The 16783-nt window shown below is 54.7% G+C and overlaps 1 protein-coding gene across 19 annotated transcripts in view; it reads right to left on the bottom strand.

The window, feature by feature from the left end:
* The window catches only part of MLXIPL (MLX interacting protein like), a 50336-nt gene that overhangs the window by 7785 nt on the left and 25768 nt on the right, over positions 1-16783 (bottom strand). For 11 of the 19 annotated variants that reach the window (XM_085016820.1, XM_021086325.2, XM_021086323.2 and 8 more), the window contains exons 1-7: positions 9937-10260; positions 6177-6283; positions 1852-1934; positions 1619-1708; positions 1295-1339; positions 598-799; positions 400-480 (exon numbers count right to left, since the gene is read on the bottom strand). In XM_085016820.1, the coding sequence (XP_084872946.1) occupies positions 400-480; positions 598-799; positions 1295-1339; positions 1619-1708; positions 1852-1934; positions 6177-6283; positions 9937-10235 (907 nt within the window). In that variant the 5' untranslated portion in view covers positions 10236-10260. Of the gene's footprint in view, positions 1-399; positions 481-597; positions 800-1294; positions 1340-1618; positions 1709-1851; positions 1935-6176; positions 6284-9936; positions 10261-16783 lie in introns of those variants that run through there. The other 8 variants (XM_085016816.1, XM_085016813.1, XM_021086329.2 and 5 more) reach the window with 1 other exon arrangement.

Raw genomic sequence — 16783 nt, forward strand, 5'->3', positions numbered from 1 at the left:
CTGTGTGTGCTTGAAGTATGCTTGAAACGTTCTTTAATGGTTTTTAAAGTGAATTATATGAATGCTAATAGGTAGACCCGAATAACGGAAAAGGATCAAAATCTCTCTCCCTTGAGGGAGTTCCAGCATCTACTGCTTTCCTAGGAGCTCCCCACAGCACGCAGCCTCATGCCCTGGTCCCCCGGCCCCTCCTAGGGGCCCCGCCTGGCCTTGCTCTCACCTGAGGCCACACCAACTGCATCATAAGGCCAGACAAAGGGAGACCAGGACGTTCCCTCAGAAATCACCCCGATCATCTACCCTCCCAGAGGGGCCAGGGCCTGAGGCCTCAGTCAAACTGGGGATTTCCTCCCACTGGCCTCGCTCATCCACCCACCCGGAGCAGGGAGATTGCCGCACCTGAGATCTCCATGAAGTCATCCAGGCTGGGCTGCAAGGGCGTCAGGTCAGGCTGGATCATGTCAGCATTGCCGACATAGGCTGGAGGGGGCAGCGGTCATGTCAGAACATCAGGGTAGAGTGGGAACACAGTCCCTGGCCACTCTCCCTTGACTGCCTGGATTCCCACAGGCCTCCCTCCCTGGTGCAGACGCTCACCGTCCTCGGGGGGCAGCTGCAGGGGTGTGGGGCTAGGCTGAGTCGTGGTGAAGAGTGTGTCGGAGATGTCGGACAGAAAGCAATCGAGATCCAGAAGCTGCCGCCCACCGGGCTCCTCCTCTGGGCCCCCCAGCAGCACAGGCACCACGCTGGTGAAGAGCTGCTCGCACCATCGCTCCGGTGGCTGCCACCCCCCTTCCGCCTAAGGGGACAGAGGCGGTCAGCAGCCCCAGGAGGACCCCACTGCCCCTGGTCCTTCCATGCAGCCCCCTGCCTGGGGGATGAAGTGGCTGGTGGCACAGAGGGTCCTTCTGCATGGCCCCCGCCTCTCTCCTCTCCAGGGCACCTAGTCTGCTGCCTGAAAGGCTAGGGTCACCCCATTGGCCTCTAACAACTACCCCCAGGAGACAGAGACAGCCGGCTGAAGAGGTAAGAGTCCCTTCCGGCCCCCTACATGTTTCCCTGCATGGGACCCCACTTCTTAGAGCCCTCTGTTTCCCCATGCCTCCCCATCACTTGCTTAGTCAACCAGAAGCCGTGGGGTCTCCCCACCACTGGGATCCAAGGCTTCCCTTCCCAAGGGCAGACGAGCAGAGGCCCGCGGCCACGCCCACGCCCCTCCCGCGCACCCTCACCCCGCCCCTGCCCCGCCCACCCAGAGGGAAGCGTCCGCCTTCTGGGTCCTGGGAGCACCCACCTGCTTTGGGGCCAGGAGATCCCCTTCCCGGCTGGACTTGCGGAGCTGGAGGAACACACAGACGTGGACACGGGATTCCTCGTCCCCTCCTCCACTGCTCCCCCCAAGGCCTCCCCGATTCGCGAGCTCCCCCAGATCAACTGGATCCCTCATTTCCCCTCAGGCGCTCTTCCGCCGGGGGAGGAAAGGAGGCCCTGCGCCCACGCGGTGGCGCTGTCAGCCTGGGTCTCAATGGAGGACTGGGTCGAGGGTTGGGGGGTGCCCCTCCAGGGCTTTGGCAAGAGGCGGTGGCCCGCAGCCCCAGGAGAACGGCTCCCCACTGACCCGCTTCTTGTAGTAGATGCGCCACTTGTGGTATTCTCGCATCACCACCTCGATGCGCCGCTTCCAGTAATTCCCCTCCAAGATGACGGCCTGGGGAGAAGGGGACTCAGTGCGAGGGGGGCACTGACCCCACCCCTCACCCAATCTCCGTCTGGGCCAGCCCCTCCCACTCAGCACGAGGGTCCTCCCTCCTTGGTGGAGCTTCAGTTGAGTGGTCCAGTGGTCTCAGCTACCTCGGGTTTCCGATGCTCATCAGCCTCAGGCCCCTGCAGGGGGGTCACGAAGCCACACACGGGGCTCTTCCTCCGCTCCACATCTGAGAGAAAAGGGCCAGATCAGAGGTGCCCAGCTCCCTCATCTGCCACTCCAAGGGGACTGGAACTAAGTACCACACTATGAAATCCTGCCTAGCCTTTGATTCTCAGATTAGGTGCTACCTCCGCCAGGAAGTCTTCCTGCTTGCTCTAGCTTGCCTAGATCGGCCTCTTCTGTGTGACTGCCACATCCCCTCTGCCTCCCTTGGGAGCCCAGTAAGTGTGCAGGCAATGCTTGCTGAATAGGATTGTGGGACCACAGAGAGTGAGGTGCCCCAAGAAGGCCCTGGTCAGACGGGCAGGCTAGAGGTCCAGAGTCCTGGCCTCTGCTTCAGGATGCTCAATTCCATTGCAAAGAACCACCCCCAGCCACTTCAGCCCACCAGCCTGAGCCTTTGCCTGTCTCCTCCACTCCCATCCCTGGATCCACCCTGACCTCTCGCCAGGCTCTTTGGCCTATAAACCAATTCCAGGCCCTCCTTTACCTCTCAGATGTCTCCCTTTGCTTCCCAATGAGCTAACTTCTTCCCATCATCCCTGTGCTTTCCTCTCAAACTCTGGAAGAGCCGTCACTCACCACCTCTGCTTCTGCCAGTCTCGTCGCCACCTCCTGTATCGCAGCATCTGCGCCCACCACACTCCACTGACCCAGCTCCTGAACTCAAGGCCCTGGCCCTCCCCTGTCCCATCCTCCTAGACCTTGGCTGCAGGGTGCTCCCTCCTCTCTAAGCCCCAGAACCTTCATTTTGTCCTCCTGCTTCCCTGACCACTTTTCACTGGCCCTTCTGCCAGGCCCACCCCCTCAACCTCTTTCATTCTGCTCCTTTCCAATTTCAGCACACCTTCCTGCTGCCTGTGGAACCACCACTAGGATGTCTTAAAACATCAGTCTCGGATGTTCAGGAACTCCCTTCTCAAGCCTGGGCTTCCTCTGGACTTCCAACTCTACCTCCCCGTCCCCAAAACTCCCCACCATCTCCTGGCATTCCCATCTAATCCATGGGATTAACCATTTCAATCCCAAGAATGTGTGACTTTTCTTCCACTGTCCTCTTCCCTCCATATTCTGTCACTCCCTGGTCTTGTGTCGATTCTCACCGGGACCTCCTTGACTCCAGCCTCATGTGGTCGAGCTCATTTTCCTGCTGTGAACACATCAGTTTCTAAAGCACAGTGTGGGCCTAAAACCCTCCATGGCTCCATGAACCCCAAAGACAAAGTCACATCCCTTCTCTTGGCTTCCAAGCTCTGCGTGACTGGCCCCTTTCCAATCTCTGCTTCTTTGGCCTTTCCATCTCCTTCATCTGCCCCACCTTGAAGCCAGACAGCTTTCTGCCCCAGTAGCGCTCTGGTTTTATTCTCCATGGAACACCCTTCCCTCGTCTGAAACTCATGGTCCTGTGCCCCCTTACTCTCCACCCTGCCCCAGACATGTCTCTGCCCACTGGCCTCCCTCCCAGGAGTGAAAGCAGGAGCTACGTCCTTGAGCCCCAGATCCCTGCATCTAGTACAGAGCTTGGCACACAGCAGGCCTTCAAAACCTGGGGACCCCCTACTCAGTGCCTTTTCCTGGCATCTTGACATAGAGGACTTCAGGGGTATCTGTGGGGCCCATGCCACCTCAGCCCACAGCAAACCTCCTCTGGGACAATTGTCACGGAGGAGGGGGACCACCTGAACATGAAATTTTTTGGGACCTTCAGCATCATTTACAAAGTTCTGTCCTAAAGCACGTTCTCCAAGACTATCCCTGTGGGATTTGGGAGGCGAGTGGTATCCCGTTGCTCAGTGTGGTTTGGACAGAAAACAAAGGAATAGGTCCTTGGCTGCATGGGTGCCCAGGGGTTAGAGCAAGGAGGGTCTCAGAGTCTCTGCCCCTGGCTTCCCAGTTGAGGATATGAGCTCCAGGACAAAGCAGGCTTGCCCAGAGGCCCCAGAGAGTCAGTGCTGAGCAGGCCTGGCCAGGCTCTGTCCTCCCCCACCCAGTCACCTTGTCCTCTGGACAGAAGGGCAGTAACCACGTGGCTTCCTGGGGCTGGGACAGGCTTTCTTTAACAATGATAACTTCATCCATTCACGCAGCATCCTAGCTCCCTGCACTTATGCTGGGACAGAAGCTGGAACAGGGCGCCCAGGGGTGAATCAGGGCACTCCCAGCTTAAGGGAGAGAGCAGGGCAGTGCACACATCATGGGAGCTAAAGCAAAGTGGGCAGTCTGTCCGGGCTGCTCTGGGCAACGAGAGGAAATCAAGACCATTGGGGAGCAGGGGAAAGGAAGGGATCTTGGAGGCCAGGAGCCTGCTGAGGGGCAGCAGGTGCCAGGGGGATGAGCCAGGCAGCCCTCCAGCAGTCCCATCCCCCCCTTTCCTGAGGCTCACCTTCAAAGCTTTTGTGCTCAGGAAGGAGGGGGAGTCCTGACATTCGTTATAGGCCAGCTGTGTGCTGTTGTTATTGTCACACTAATAGTAAATCCCAGCCGCTCACCTTTCAGGGAGCCCTTGTGTGTGTCAGGCCCTGTACTGAGATATGGACCATCTGTCTCTCTGGAAACTCACGGCAAACCTCAGCTGTAGGATATGTGATGATTCCCACTCTACAGATGAAGGAGCTTCAGTGAGGGAGGCTAGGGGCTTTCCCAAGGTCACAGGTTTGCTAGAACTTGACTCAGCCACCTTCTGACTCTGTGCCTGGGGCCCTTCTGTTAACTTAAGCCACAGTCTGGGTGAGGACCCCAGGGTGGCATCAGAAATTCCTTCTGCAGAGAGAAGGGTTTGCATCCTGTCCAGCTTTGGGGGTAAAGGGTAGAGGGTGAAACCTCAGGGCGGGGTGGGAGGGTGAGGAGGGTGCTGACACCTTCTCCCCCTGGCCTATCAGCTTCCTGGTTTCGGCAGGGCCCCATGAGCGTTCTCATGTGAGGGCTGGAAGCCACCCAGCTGGGAGCAGTGGAAGGAGCGCTGGGCCGAGCTGGAGAGCCCTGAACTCACAGCCAGCCACAGCTCTGCTCCTTTTATGCTCTGTGACCCTGAATAAGTCACTCACCTTCTGGGCCTCACTTGCTCGTCCATCAAATAGGGGTAATAAGACCTATCTCCCAGGGTTGTTAGGAAGCCTAAGTAAGATGATTTATGAAAGTGCCAGGCACTTAGACAAATAGAAAACAAACAAACAAAAAACACCAAAAAAAACTCCAAACCAAAACAAAACTCACTCCTTTTCTCTGCATGAATGGAAGCCAATGGGGCCAGTGCAGAGGATACCATGTGTGGGCCCTCCTGGGCTGTGTGTTCCCAGCTTAGCACAGCCTTTAATTCTGCAGCAGGACCTTATTGAGCTGGACGAGGTCTCGGCGCAGGACCACCTGGTCTGAGGCCTCTCAGCTCTGCTGCCTGCCATGGTGGGGGGAGGGGGCAGGTAGGTGGATTTGAACCCCCAAATGAATGACCGTGACCTCCTCGAGGGTACATCAGAATCAACCATTATTTATTAAGCACCAATTTCATGCCAGGCCTGTTTATACCCATTATTCTCATGCCAGCTGTGAAAGTTGGGACCCTTGGCCTCACATTATAGATGAGGAAATGGGTTCAACTTGCCTACAGTCACACAGCCAGCAAGGAGCAGAGACAGGGTGGAAAATCAGCTCTGGATGACTCCACGAGCAGAGTCCCTTCCATGCACCACATAGCCTCTCTGGGCCCCTGCCCCCCAAATCTCCATGGGGGACACCTGATGGAGGTTCAGTAAGGACTTCAATGGGAGGCAGGATTCTCAGTTTACCCATTTGCAGAGTGGTGTGATTGGCCCAGACAGTGGGGTGGGGTGGGGAGGCGCGGTTGGCACATGGCATGTGGAGGTTCCCAGGCAGGGGATCGATCTCCTGATTGCATCGTTCATTTGCTGAGCCAAGAGGGAACTCTGGCCCTGATAGGGTTGAATGTCTCTTTCTACCCTGGCATTTGGGGCACCTGATGACACTAATGGGATGCAGAATGGGCTGTGAACTGACCCACCTTGGGACATCCAAGGGGTGACACCTGCTAGACCCAACTTCACAGTGGAGAGTGCCCTTTGGGACACATTCCCCAAGACCCTCTGGGAGTCAGAAGCTGCTGAGAGGTCCTGATGCTGGGGCCCTGGTGTCCCCTGAGCACTCCGCTGGCGCTGGCACTGCCCCTGAGGGCCCTGGGGGTTTCGGGGGCAGCCCCGCCTCAGCCCTCCTGCTGGGGCCCTCGGTGCCCACTCACACTGGATATACCAGGCCCTCCAGATGGCGTTGTTGAGGCGGATCTTGTCCCGGCACAGCAGCTTGAGGCCTTTGAAATTCTTCCACTTGGGAGAAACCAGCTTGCCGCTGTCAGAGGGAGAGGGCTGGGTCAGGGGGGGGCATGAGAAAGGGGAGGGCTGGAGGGGGCTGGCTCCATTCTCTTCCCATGCACTAGGCATTCATCTATGATGGGCAATTTGAGGGTGCCCCCAAATCCTGCCCCTCGCTCTTACCCGCCTGAAATAGCTACGCTGAGAGGAAGACCTTTAAAATGCTCTCTCAGGCCGACCTGCTGAAACCTATTTATCAGCTCAGTCCTCACACCAACAGTACCCAGCGGCCTCACAGGCAGCTGTCTTGTTGGCTAAGAAGGGGTCTCGCCTGTTTCTTACTGATGGAAACTGAGGGTCAGGAAGGAAAGGGGACTCACTCAGGCCCTGTGGCTTTTCCTCCACCAGTCTTGCTGGCCCCCTTAGGCCTAGAGGATAGATAAGGTCTTTCCAGGTGCAGAAGGAGGCTCTTCACTAGAGGCAGGTTCCAAGCAGCTGGCCGCTGCCTTTTTCCTGCCCTTCTGGTGTCTGCCCAGCCCAGAATCCCAGGATGGCAATCTGGACTGAGCTGGAAGATATTCCCTTTTGGAGAGGTGCATGCAAGACAGTAGCCACGAGGACCCAAGGGAAGGCAGGTAGGATGGGGGAGTGATGGGCAATTGGCACTTAACCCTAACTCTGACCCTGACCCTAGTAGTCAATCAAATCCACGAGATGGAAGGGCTCTACCAGGTGAGGGGTTTGACTGGGCACAGGTCGAGTCTGCTACCTTCAGGGAGCTGACCTAGGTCAGGTTGTTCAAGGTCTTAGACCCTTGCTGGTCCCTCCCTCCCCCTTCCCTCCCTCCTCATGGTCCACAGCTAGGATCATGTACCAGTCCCCTCTGGCCCACCTTCTCCAGCCCTCGCCCACATAGAAGGCTGAGGCTCCAAGGCTTAGTCTTTCAGAATGCCAGGCCTGCTCTCTCCAGGGGACTGTCTCATCCCGGAGGTAAGGGGTGGGGGTGTGTGTGCGGTCTGACTTCTGTAGCCTCTTTAGCGCACTGGTTACTGAGTCCCCTCTCCTCTCTGGTCTCCAAGCTCCTGTGTTTGCTTTGGGGTGGGGGAGGGGGAAGACTGCCACCCCAGGACATACAGGCCTCATTACCCAAATAGAGTACATGGCCCAAGTGCCCAGGCCTGCTGGCTGGCCCCCTCCCTCCTAAGTTAGATAAACACCATCTGTCTAGTAGGGAGATGTGCCGGGGGGGGGCACTCTAATACCTCCTGGGCCAGCTTCTTTTGTGGCACCTGGGGGCATGCCTGAGTGTGTTGCCCCAGCCTGTATCCCAGCAACCTCCCAGCTCACTCTGATCACCCAGTGCCCCCCTCCCCAGCCTGCCTACCCTCCCTCCTCCATTTCCCTGCTGAGATGACAGGTAAGGTTGACAGAGCTGGGACAGTGACATCCAAGCCCAGGAGGGAAGGATTTGGTCTGTGCTGGGCCTGTCCGCTGGAAGGGGAGGTCTGGAGCAAAGTCTGTGGCCAGGGTTCAAGAGCTTCTTACGACTAATAGAAATTCTGGAAATCTTGAGGATGGGATGAGAAAAACTCAGAACACTCCCTAGCGCTATCCCTCCCATCTACCTTGCGGAAACTCCCTTGGAGTCTCCCTGATAGGGTCCTGCTCGCTCCCCACATCCCTGAGGCCATTCTTTCCAGAGCTAGCCAGCTCTGACCATGAACAAGTGTTTTCTTGGAACTTCCAGTTCCTGCCTCTCTGTGGCTTCCACCCACGGAACCATGGAACACGGGCCTCCTCCCAGTGGAGCAGCCGTCTCTCTGTCCACAGAGTCCTGCTGAGGATGAAAACTGGCCAGACATCCACAGATGTCCTTTGGGTCCAGCTGGCCAGTTCCTCCCAGCACCTCTGGAGGTGCTCACTGACCCTTCCCTTGGCTTACTCTCTTGGGACACCCTGGCGTCCTCAATCCTCCCCCCTCCAAGGAACCCCTGTTAGGGGTCTTCAAGGGCTACCACATTATCCCAGGCTGAGCCTCTGTTTTTCCCTCTACCAAATGGGAGAATCCAAAGACTCTGCTGGTACTAAGCCACTTGCATCCCTGACGCTCAGGCCCCCACCCCGGGCAGGCCATAGAGATCGCATACTCTGTGTTTAGGGAGAAAGCCCAGTTCTCTCTACCCCAGCTGCCACCGAGTGGGGTGCCATCAGCTTCCAGTCAGCCTCCTAGTGGAGTGTGCTCTGTCCCCTGCCTTGTCACCTCCCCAGAACCTCCCCTTTTGGTCACCCATGGTCTGGGATGGGGGGTGGGCATGAGCCAGCCCAGGGAGAGCAGTGTACAGTAGAAAGCAAGAAGCTTAAGTTGGGAGTGGGTGGGAAAAGGGGGAGATCTTGGGAGGGGTCTGGGGAGCGGGGGTGCCCACATCCGGTGGACCATGACCTCAGGTGCCCTGTCCCAGGAGGTCCCGTGATGTCCCAGGAAGGGAGGGAGGAAAGGGATGGGAATTTGAACTTTCCACACTGGACTGGTGCTCTGGATGATCAGATTGCAACATGACCTGGGCCTGGGGCCAGAGCGTGTGTGGGCCAAGGTTACAAAGCGTACAGCCAATGGGGTCGCGGCTGGGCACCGGGGTAGGGGGCGGGAAAAATTCCCCCGCAATCCCCACCTCAGCTCCCACTCCCAGGCAGAGCAGCAAGTGCCGGTCTGTAGCCAGCAGTTCTCAGAAGAGGAGGAGGAGCAGCAGAGGAAGAGGAATATTTGCACAGAGAAAAGATCAAGGCCGGGCCGATCCCCCTTTCTCCCCTACGGTTTTTCAGTTGATAATTGATCCTGGCCCCTCCGCTCTGGGGAACTTTGCTCCAGGGCAATGAGCCAGGACCCCGGTTCGCACCCTTCCCTGAGAAGCAGGCGTGGAGCTGGGGCTGGGCGCGGCCTGTGTGCTCTGCAACACGCCAAGCAGGGGTCCCAGGCAGCATTAGGCGCTCAGACTCCAGGGACGACCTAGGGAGGGGAGCCCAGGCCTCCAAGGGACCAGCCCCCCTGCAACCCTCAACACCCTCTGCTTGTCCACGGCTGGGAAACTTCGAGCTGAGCCTCCCTGGGTCCCAACGGAGCACCCTCCAGCCACCCTTGACCTAGCAGGTCAAGAACAGGTGTCCCTGCATTTGGAGGGTGCAGGGTGGAGGAGATACTGGGTTTCTGTCACCGTGGCTATGAACTGGGACAGTAATGGGCATGAGGAGTACCAGGAGGGTGCAGGAATAGGGTGGGTCTGGGCCGGGGCTGCTGCAAGCAGTTGGGTGGAGTGGCCCCTGGAGTGGAGGGTGGGATGTTAGGACAGCCTAGGGTCCTGGGAGCGCAAGGGATGCCCTGGCATTTCTTTGGGGGCTGAGGGGTCGGGAGGTGGGAGGGAGGTCTGCAGCAGGCCTGCAGAAGTGGAGGTGGAGAGCAGGAGGTCCCAGCCCTAGGGAAGGAGTCATGGTGGGGAGGAATGGGACCCAGGAGGTGCAGCTGGGCTGGGTCGGAAAAAACTCCAGGTTAAGGTGGAGGGAGGGTATCTAGGCTGTGGCCAGAGTCTCTGAGAGCAGCCGGGGACCAGGACTTGGGGCCAGGTGGGGGTGTCCGGGGCCCCAGCGCGCGGTCCCGCCGTGGAGGACCGAGGCCGTCGGCCCCGGAGCTGCCCTCACCTGTAGGCCAGGCTCATGCACTCGAAGAGGCGGGTGAGTGTGGGGTCGATGCTGCGCGGCCCGAAGTCAGCGAGCCCCAAGGGCCCCTCCTGGTCGCGCCGCCGAGTCAGGGAGTCGCTGTGCGGGGACGACACCATGAAGTGACCGCTGTGGATGACCTGCGAGCGAAGCAGGCCGCCCGCGCTGCGCCGGGTACTCGGGTCCTCTGAGTCTGTGTCCGAGTCTGAATCCGGGCTGGGGACGAGCCGCGGGCCCTGCAAGCCCGCAACCAGACCTGCCAGCGCCCCGGCCATGGCCATCGCCGCCGCCGCCTCGCCTGAGCTCGGTGCAGCTGCCCGCGCCGCCCCTGTGGCCAGACCGGCTCCATTAGCATAACCCCGCCCCTCCACCGGATAGGTCGCTCGACGAGGCGGAGCCTCGAGGCGCGCGGGTACCGACCGGGGTTCCTTCAATTAGCATAATCAACTTGCCAGGTGTGAGAGAGCGCCTGCCCGACCCGTGGGTCTGGGGTTTGTAAGAGGAGGAGGTCCCTACCATCCTTCCTGTCTTTCCTTCTGCTGCGACTACTTAGAGTCCTGATGGGCCCGCCCCTCCTTCACTCAAAAGAGGTCTCGAGAAGAGTCGTTCACACCTGGGCCTGAAAGCACCTCAGAGTGAGGGATTCCTGCTTCCAGGGGTGCTCTCCCTTTAAGCCCCTTATTAATTACTGCCCCCCGCCCTCTCTGATCTACCAGGTCACATTCACTCCCTCTCAGTCCTCCACACAGCTGGAAGCACCCATCTCTCTGAAGTCTTGTGTGGTCTGCCTCCCCCAGTGACTTTCCTTTTTTTTGCTTTGTAAGGCCGCACTCGCGGCACATGGAAATTCCCGGGCTAGGGGTCGAATCGGAGCTACAGCTGCGGGTCTATGCCACAGCCACGCTGGAGCCAAGATGCATCTGAGACCTATACCACAGCTCATGCCAACACTGGATCCCTGACCCATGGAGCGAGGCCAGGGATGGAACCCACATCTCGGTGGATACTAGTCGGATTCTTTTCCATGGCGCCACAGGAGCAACTCCCCCCAGTGACCATTATAATCATCACTGCACCTGCTCAGAGGGCAGGCCCCAGAGTGTAAATCCTGCCCGCTGCTGGGGTGGGTACCAGTGGTAATGGGTGACAGCTGGCAAGGCAGAGCCTTGGTTATCGTCCTCTGGACATTCCCCAGGCAGGCCATCTGCTCTGAGCCCCCTCCTCTCACTAACCCTGGGGGTCCAGCTTTGTGTTCCTGTTTCTGAAGGCCCATTTCTCATCCTGAGGAGACAAACTAGGCAGTTTGGTCTGGGGCATTCACACCGGTCACTTCCCTGGCACCTTTAAAAATCCTCAGAGGTGGGGTTATTGCCCCACATGAGAAGAGGCTCCAGAGTCCACAGGAGTGGAAACAGGCCTGGTTTCAACACCAGGACAGCCAAAAAGCCTGGTCTAGAAGAATTCCAGACTTCCCACCCACGGCTCTCTGGGTGGGAGGTGAGGGGGGTGGAGGCAGGCCAGGCTAGAGGCTAATGCTAGTTCCCTTGGCTTTGCAGAGGGTGTGGCCATGTCAAGTCACAGGAGGGGACGGGGTAGGAGGTGGTCAGCTGGGGACTGGAGGCTTAGAAAAGGTTCCTGCACACTTTCTTCAGGCCCATGGCAGGGTCACACAGCTCCCGAAATCAAAAGGCATGCCCTGAGGGCTCCTGGAACAATTGAGGTGCTGAAATGGTTACCCAGGCTGGTCACAGGCCAGCCCTTCCACCCACTATGTCCCTTGCACAGGTTCCCTCTGTCCCTGACAAACAGCGATCTCACGCTCCCAGGAGCCCCAACTGCCCTGCTCCACTGGCGCCCTACTGCTCTCTGCAGGGGGTGCACTCTCCCTGTCCATCTCTGCCTAATTCTGGGGTTGCTCGGGTGCCCACCTCAGCCTGCTTCCTCTGGAGGGAGGGCCATCCCTATGTGGCCCTTTCAGGGTTTATGGCACAGCCTTATGTGCCTGTCTGACTTCTCCCCTGGCCTGCGAGCCCTGAGGCAGAACTGTTCTTACAGTATCTGAACCCCCACGGTGGGTACCCAGGGACTTGGGGAATGCACTGTGGGGGTAGGGGGAGGAAGCAGGGCCTCCTAGCTTCAGTGGCCCTGGCTTAAGCAGACAAATGAATTGATCCTTGCTCTGCCACAAATTCCTTGAATGACCCTGCGCAATTCTCTGTCTTACTGGGGATCTGACGCTCTGTAAAATGAGGAAGTTGAATTTAGCGATTTCTTAGGGTCCTGCAACTTTAACCACCTCGGTTTTAAGTCCCTGCTATCAGCATTCCAGCTCATCTCTCTGCTCCTCTGGTCTCCTGTGCCCAGGAGAAAATCTCGGAGCTGTGGTCTGTGGTTCAAAAGACCTTCCCCTGATCTGAGTCTCAATAGGGTGGATTAGCTCCCTCACCCCATGCCCCTCTCTTTCTCAAGTCATCAGTTGGCCCCCCACAGGCATCTGTACCCCACTTCTGCCCTCCTCAGGACCTGATAATACCTTTGGAGACCTGGGCACTGAAAAGAAGATACCCTTGCATATAATTAAAAACAAAGCAGGAGTTCCTGCCATGGCTCAGTGGAAATCTGACTAGTATCCATGAGGATGCAGGTTTGATCCCTGGCCTCACTCTGTGGGTTAAGGATCCAGCGTTGCCATGAGCTGAGGTGTAGGTTGCAGACACAGCTTGGATCTGGCGTTGCTGTGGCTGTGGCATACATAGGCCACCAGCTACAGCTCCGATTCAGTCCCTAGCCTGGGAACCTCCATATGCCAAGGGTGCGGTCCTAAAAAGACCAAAAAAAAAAAAAAACTACATTGTACAATAAATAAAAGGAAGTCCCAGATAAACAACAAGGATCTACTGTATAGCACAAGGAAGTGTATTCAATATCTCGTTAAAACCTACAACGGAAAAGAAACTGAAGAAGAATATATATAAAACTGAGTCATTGTGCTGTACACCTAATACAACGTTGTAAATCAATTACACTCAATTTAAGAAAAACAATTTGACACCAAAAAAATACAAAATGGGATTTCTCACTGTGGCGCAACAGGGTCGATGGTGTCTTGGGAGCGCTGGGACACAGGTTCACTCTCCAGCCTGGCACAGTGGGTTAAAGACCGGCATGGCCACGGCTGCAGCTTAGATTGAAACTGTGGCTCAGATCTGATCCCTGGCTAGAACTCCACATGCCTTGGCGTGGCCAAAAAAGAAAAAGCAAAAACAAAAACAAAATGGTTACCCAAGTGAATTTTGGGAAAAGAAAAATTCATTTATCTGAATAAAAAAAAAAAAGGAAGCCCACAAATTCTAATCTCTCCCATGATGACATCTTCAATTAAATATATATAAATATCAATTACTAAATTTTATTTTATTTTTAAAATTTTTTCACTTGTTAGGGCTGCACATGTGGCATATGGAAGTTCCCAGGCTAGGGGTCGAATTGGAGCTGCAGGTGAGGCCTACACCACAGCCACAGCAACATCAGATCCAAGCTGAGTATGCAATCTACACCACAGCTCACAGCAATGCCGGATCCTTAACCCACTGAGCAAGGCCAGGGATCAAATCCACATTCTCATGAATACTAGTCAGGTTCGTTACTGCTGAGGCATAGCAGGAACTCCATTTTATTTTATTTAATTAATTAATTAATTAATTTTTGTCTTTTTGCTATTTCTTTGGGCCGCTCCCTCAGCATATGGAGGTTCCCAGGCTAGGGGTCAAATCGGAGCTGTAGCCGCCAGCCTACGCCAGAGCCACAGCAACTCGGGATCTGAGCCGCGTCTGCAACCTACACCACAGCTCACGGCAACGCCGAATCGTTAACCCACTGAGCAAGGGCAGGGACCGAACCCGCAACCTCATGGTTCCTGGTAGGATTCATTAACCACTGTGCCATGACGGGAACTCCCCATTTTATTTTATTTTGAATTGTTCTTCCTTTAACCTGAAAGGTCCTTTTTTTGTTTTTTTGTTTGTTTGTTTGTTTGTTTTTTGTCTTTTGTCTTTTCTAAGGCTGCTCTGGCGGCATATGGAGGTTCCCAGGCTAGGGGTCAAATCGGAGCTATAGTTGCCAGCCTACTCCAGAGCCACAGCCACTCGGGATCCGAGCCGCGTCTGCGACCTACAGCACAGCTCATGGCAACGCCGGATCCTTAACCCACTGAGCGAGGTCAGGGATCGAACCCTCAACCTCATGGTTCCTAGTCAGATTCGTTAACCACTGAGCCGTGACGGGAACTCCCTGAAAGATTCTTTATTTTATTTGTTTATTTATTTTTTTGGCTGCCCCTGTGGCATGTGGAAGTTCCCAGGTCAGAGATCAAACCTGTACCACAACAGTGATACAAGCTGCTGCAAGGACAATGCTGGATTCTTAACCCATTGCACCACCAGAGAACCCCTCAATTTTTAAAAAGTGTTTCAATGCCCCAATCTTGCTAAGGCCTTGAATGTGTGCTTCATCCCCCTTGCCCAGCCTCCCCCAACCTATCTGTGTGGCCATTTAAGGGAGTGTATTCCTCACTCCAAGCACTGTGTCCAACACTTTTGAACCAGCATCTCTAACCCCACTGAAGTCAGTGCTATTAGACTTGAAAGTCCAGATTCCTTCACCTATGAGGCTGCCACCCGCATAGACCAAGGGCACAGCCAGTTCAGTGCCCTTGCCCAGATGACAGGGCCAACTTGTGTGCACCTGCTCAGCTCACCCTTTTGCTCCATTTCCATTTGGCCGCTACCACCCAGCGTTTCTAACCTCTTGCTACAGACACGTCTTGTTCACGGCCATGGAGGTGCAGGATGAGGTCTTGGCTGGGGTGTGAAGACCTGGCTGTCCCAGAGGTCCCGCCTGACACCAAACACTCCTTGTCTTCCAGCCTGCATCTCAGGACTTCCACCCCCCCACACACACACACTGACTTTCCTTGACATCAGGGAAGCCCCCCTATCCTAGAAGTACAACCTCCACCTCTGGTATCTTTCCCAAATTCCAACAACCCTTGTTCAGCTGCAACTCTAATTTCATTCTGCCCAGCGTTCCCAGGTACATGCCTCTCTTTCCCGCTAGATGGCAAATTCCTTGAAAGCAAGAATCGCATCTTATTTCTCTCAATAGATCATTTTCCTCTCAAGGGCAAATGTGCAAATTGTTGAATGAACGCACATTGAATCTGTCTATTAAGGGTGCCCTATCTATCTATCCTCCACACACACACACACACACACACATTTATTAAGTGCATATTATGTGCCTGTTGCAGTATTAGATATTTCATGTTTTCAAAAGTTAAAAAATATAGAAAAGCCAAGATCTGGCACTTTTAATATCCATAGAGATGGAAAGTAGATTAGCAGCTGTCAGGGGTCTGAGATAACTGGGTGTGGGGAATGGGGAATGGTGGCCATGGGGACAGAGTTTCCATTGGGGGTGATGAAAACGCTCCAGAATTAACCAGTGGTGATGGCTGTAACTTTGTGACTATACTAAAAGCCACCGAAAAGGGAAATCTGATAATAAATGTATTGTATTTCAGTAAAAATATTAGGCACTTTAATATATTATTTCACTCACTGGTAATCTCTGCACTTGAGTGTATGTGGGTGTGTTTATATTTTTATTGCCATTTTACAGAAGGGAAAATTGAGGGTCTGGGAGGGGAAGTGATTCAGAGGGTTGTTGTAGGAATTATCTGTAAATAGCTCATGTTTATAGAGCGTCACATAATTTGTTTAGGGACTCTTCCTAGCAGCCCCATGACTTTCAACCCATTTTATAGACAAGGAAACAGGCTTTGCTGAGGTAACAAGGTAAAAAGAGAAGGGATTCAAGCCGAGGCAATCTGATGGAAGCCTGCCCCACAAATACGTGATTTCTCAAATTAAAAGGACTAGCAATTGTTTATGAGGATATGCTGTGAGCAGAACCTCAGCCACGGCCACCACCACTATGTGGCTTGACACGATCATTCTAGAAAACTATTTGTCAGTATCTGCCAGCGCTAAACATTGACAGACAGCAGTACGTGGACCTAGTAGTTCCACAGAAACGTACGCATGTGCGCACACAAGACACAATGTAAGGACTATCAGAGCAGCGATATTCTTTTTCTCTTTTTTTTTTCTTTCTTTTTTTTTTTTTTTTTTTTTTTTTGTCTTTTAGGGCCATACCCGCAGCATATGGAGGTTCCCAGCTAGGGGTCAAATCGGAGCTGTAGCTGCCAGCCTACACCACAGATCACAGCGATGTTGTATCCCTAACCCACGGAACAAGGCCAGGGATCGAACCTGTATCTTCAGGGATGCCCGTCAGATTTGTTTCCACTGAGCCACAACAGGAACTCCAGAGCAGCATTTTTCTTATTAGCTCAGTATTGGAAACAACTTAAATGTTTATCAGCAGGCGATTGGGTAAGTCTATCTTGCACAGACACACAACGGAACATTAACACAGCAACGAGACGAACATTCTACACCAAATGCAACCATATGGACGAATCTCACTGACAATATGTTAAGCAAAAGCAGCCTGACATGGAAGTGTGGATGCTGTAAGGCTTCTTTATTTAAAGCTCCAAATGGGCTAATCTCTGATGTTAGGAGTCAGGGCTGTGTTTTAGCCTTGGGATGACTCCAGGGGATCAAGAAGGGGCTGCTAACATTTTGTCTCTTTATCAGGGTTCAGGTAACATGGGTGTGTTCACTGTGAATATTCACTGAGCCTGATACTTATGATGAGTCCATTTTTTTATATGTATGTTAGACCAACAAGTTTTTGTTTTTGT

The sequence above is a fragment of the Sus scrofa genome, chromosome 3, assembly GCF_054392235.1.
Source record: "Sus scrofa isolate SSC_HxYL_T2T_F1_AM1 chromosome 3, Sscrofa_HxYL_maternal_Yorkshire_Landrace_v2.0, whole genome shotgun sequence".
Taxonomy (NCBI): Eukaryota; Metazoa; Chordata; class Mammalia; order Artiodactyla; family Suidae; genus Sus; species Sus scrofa.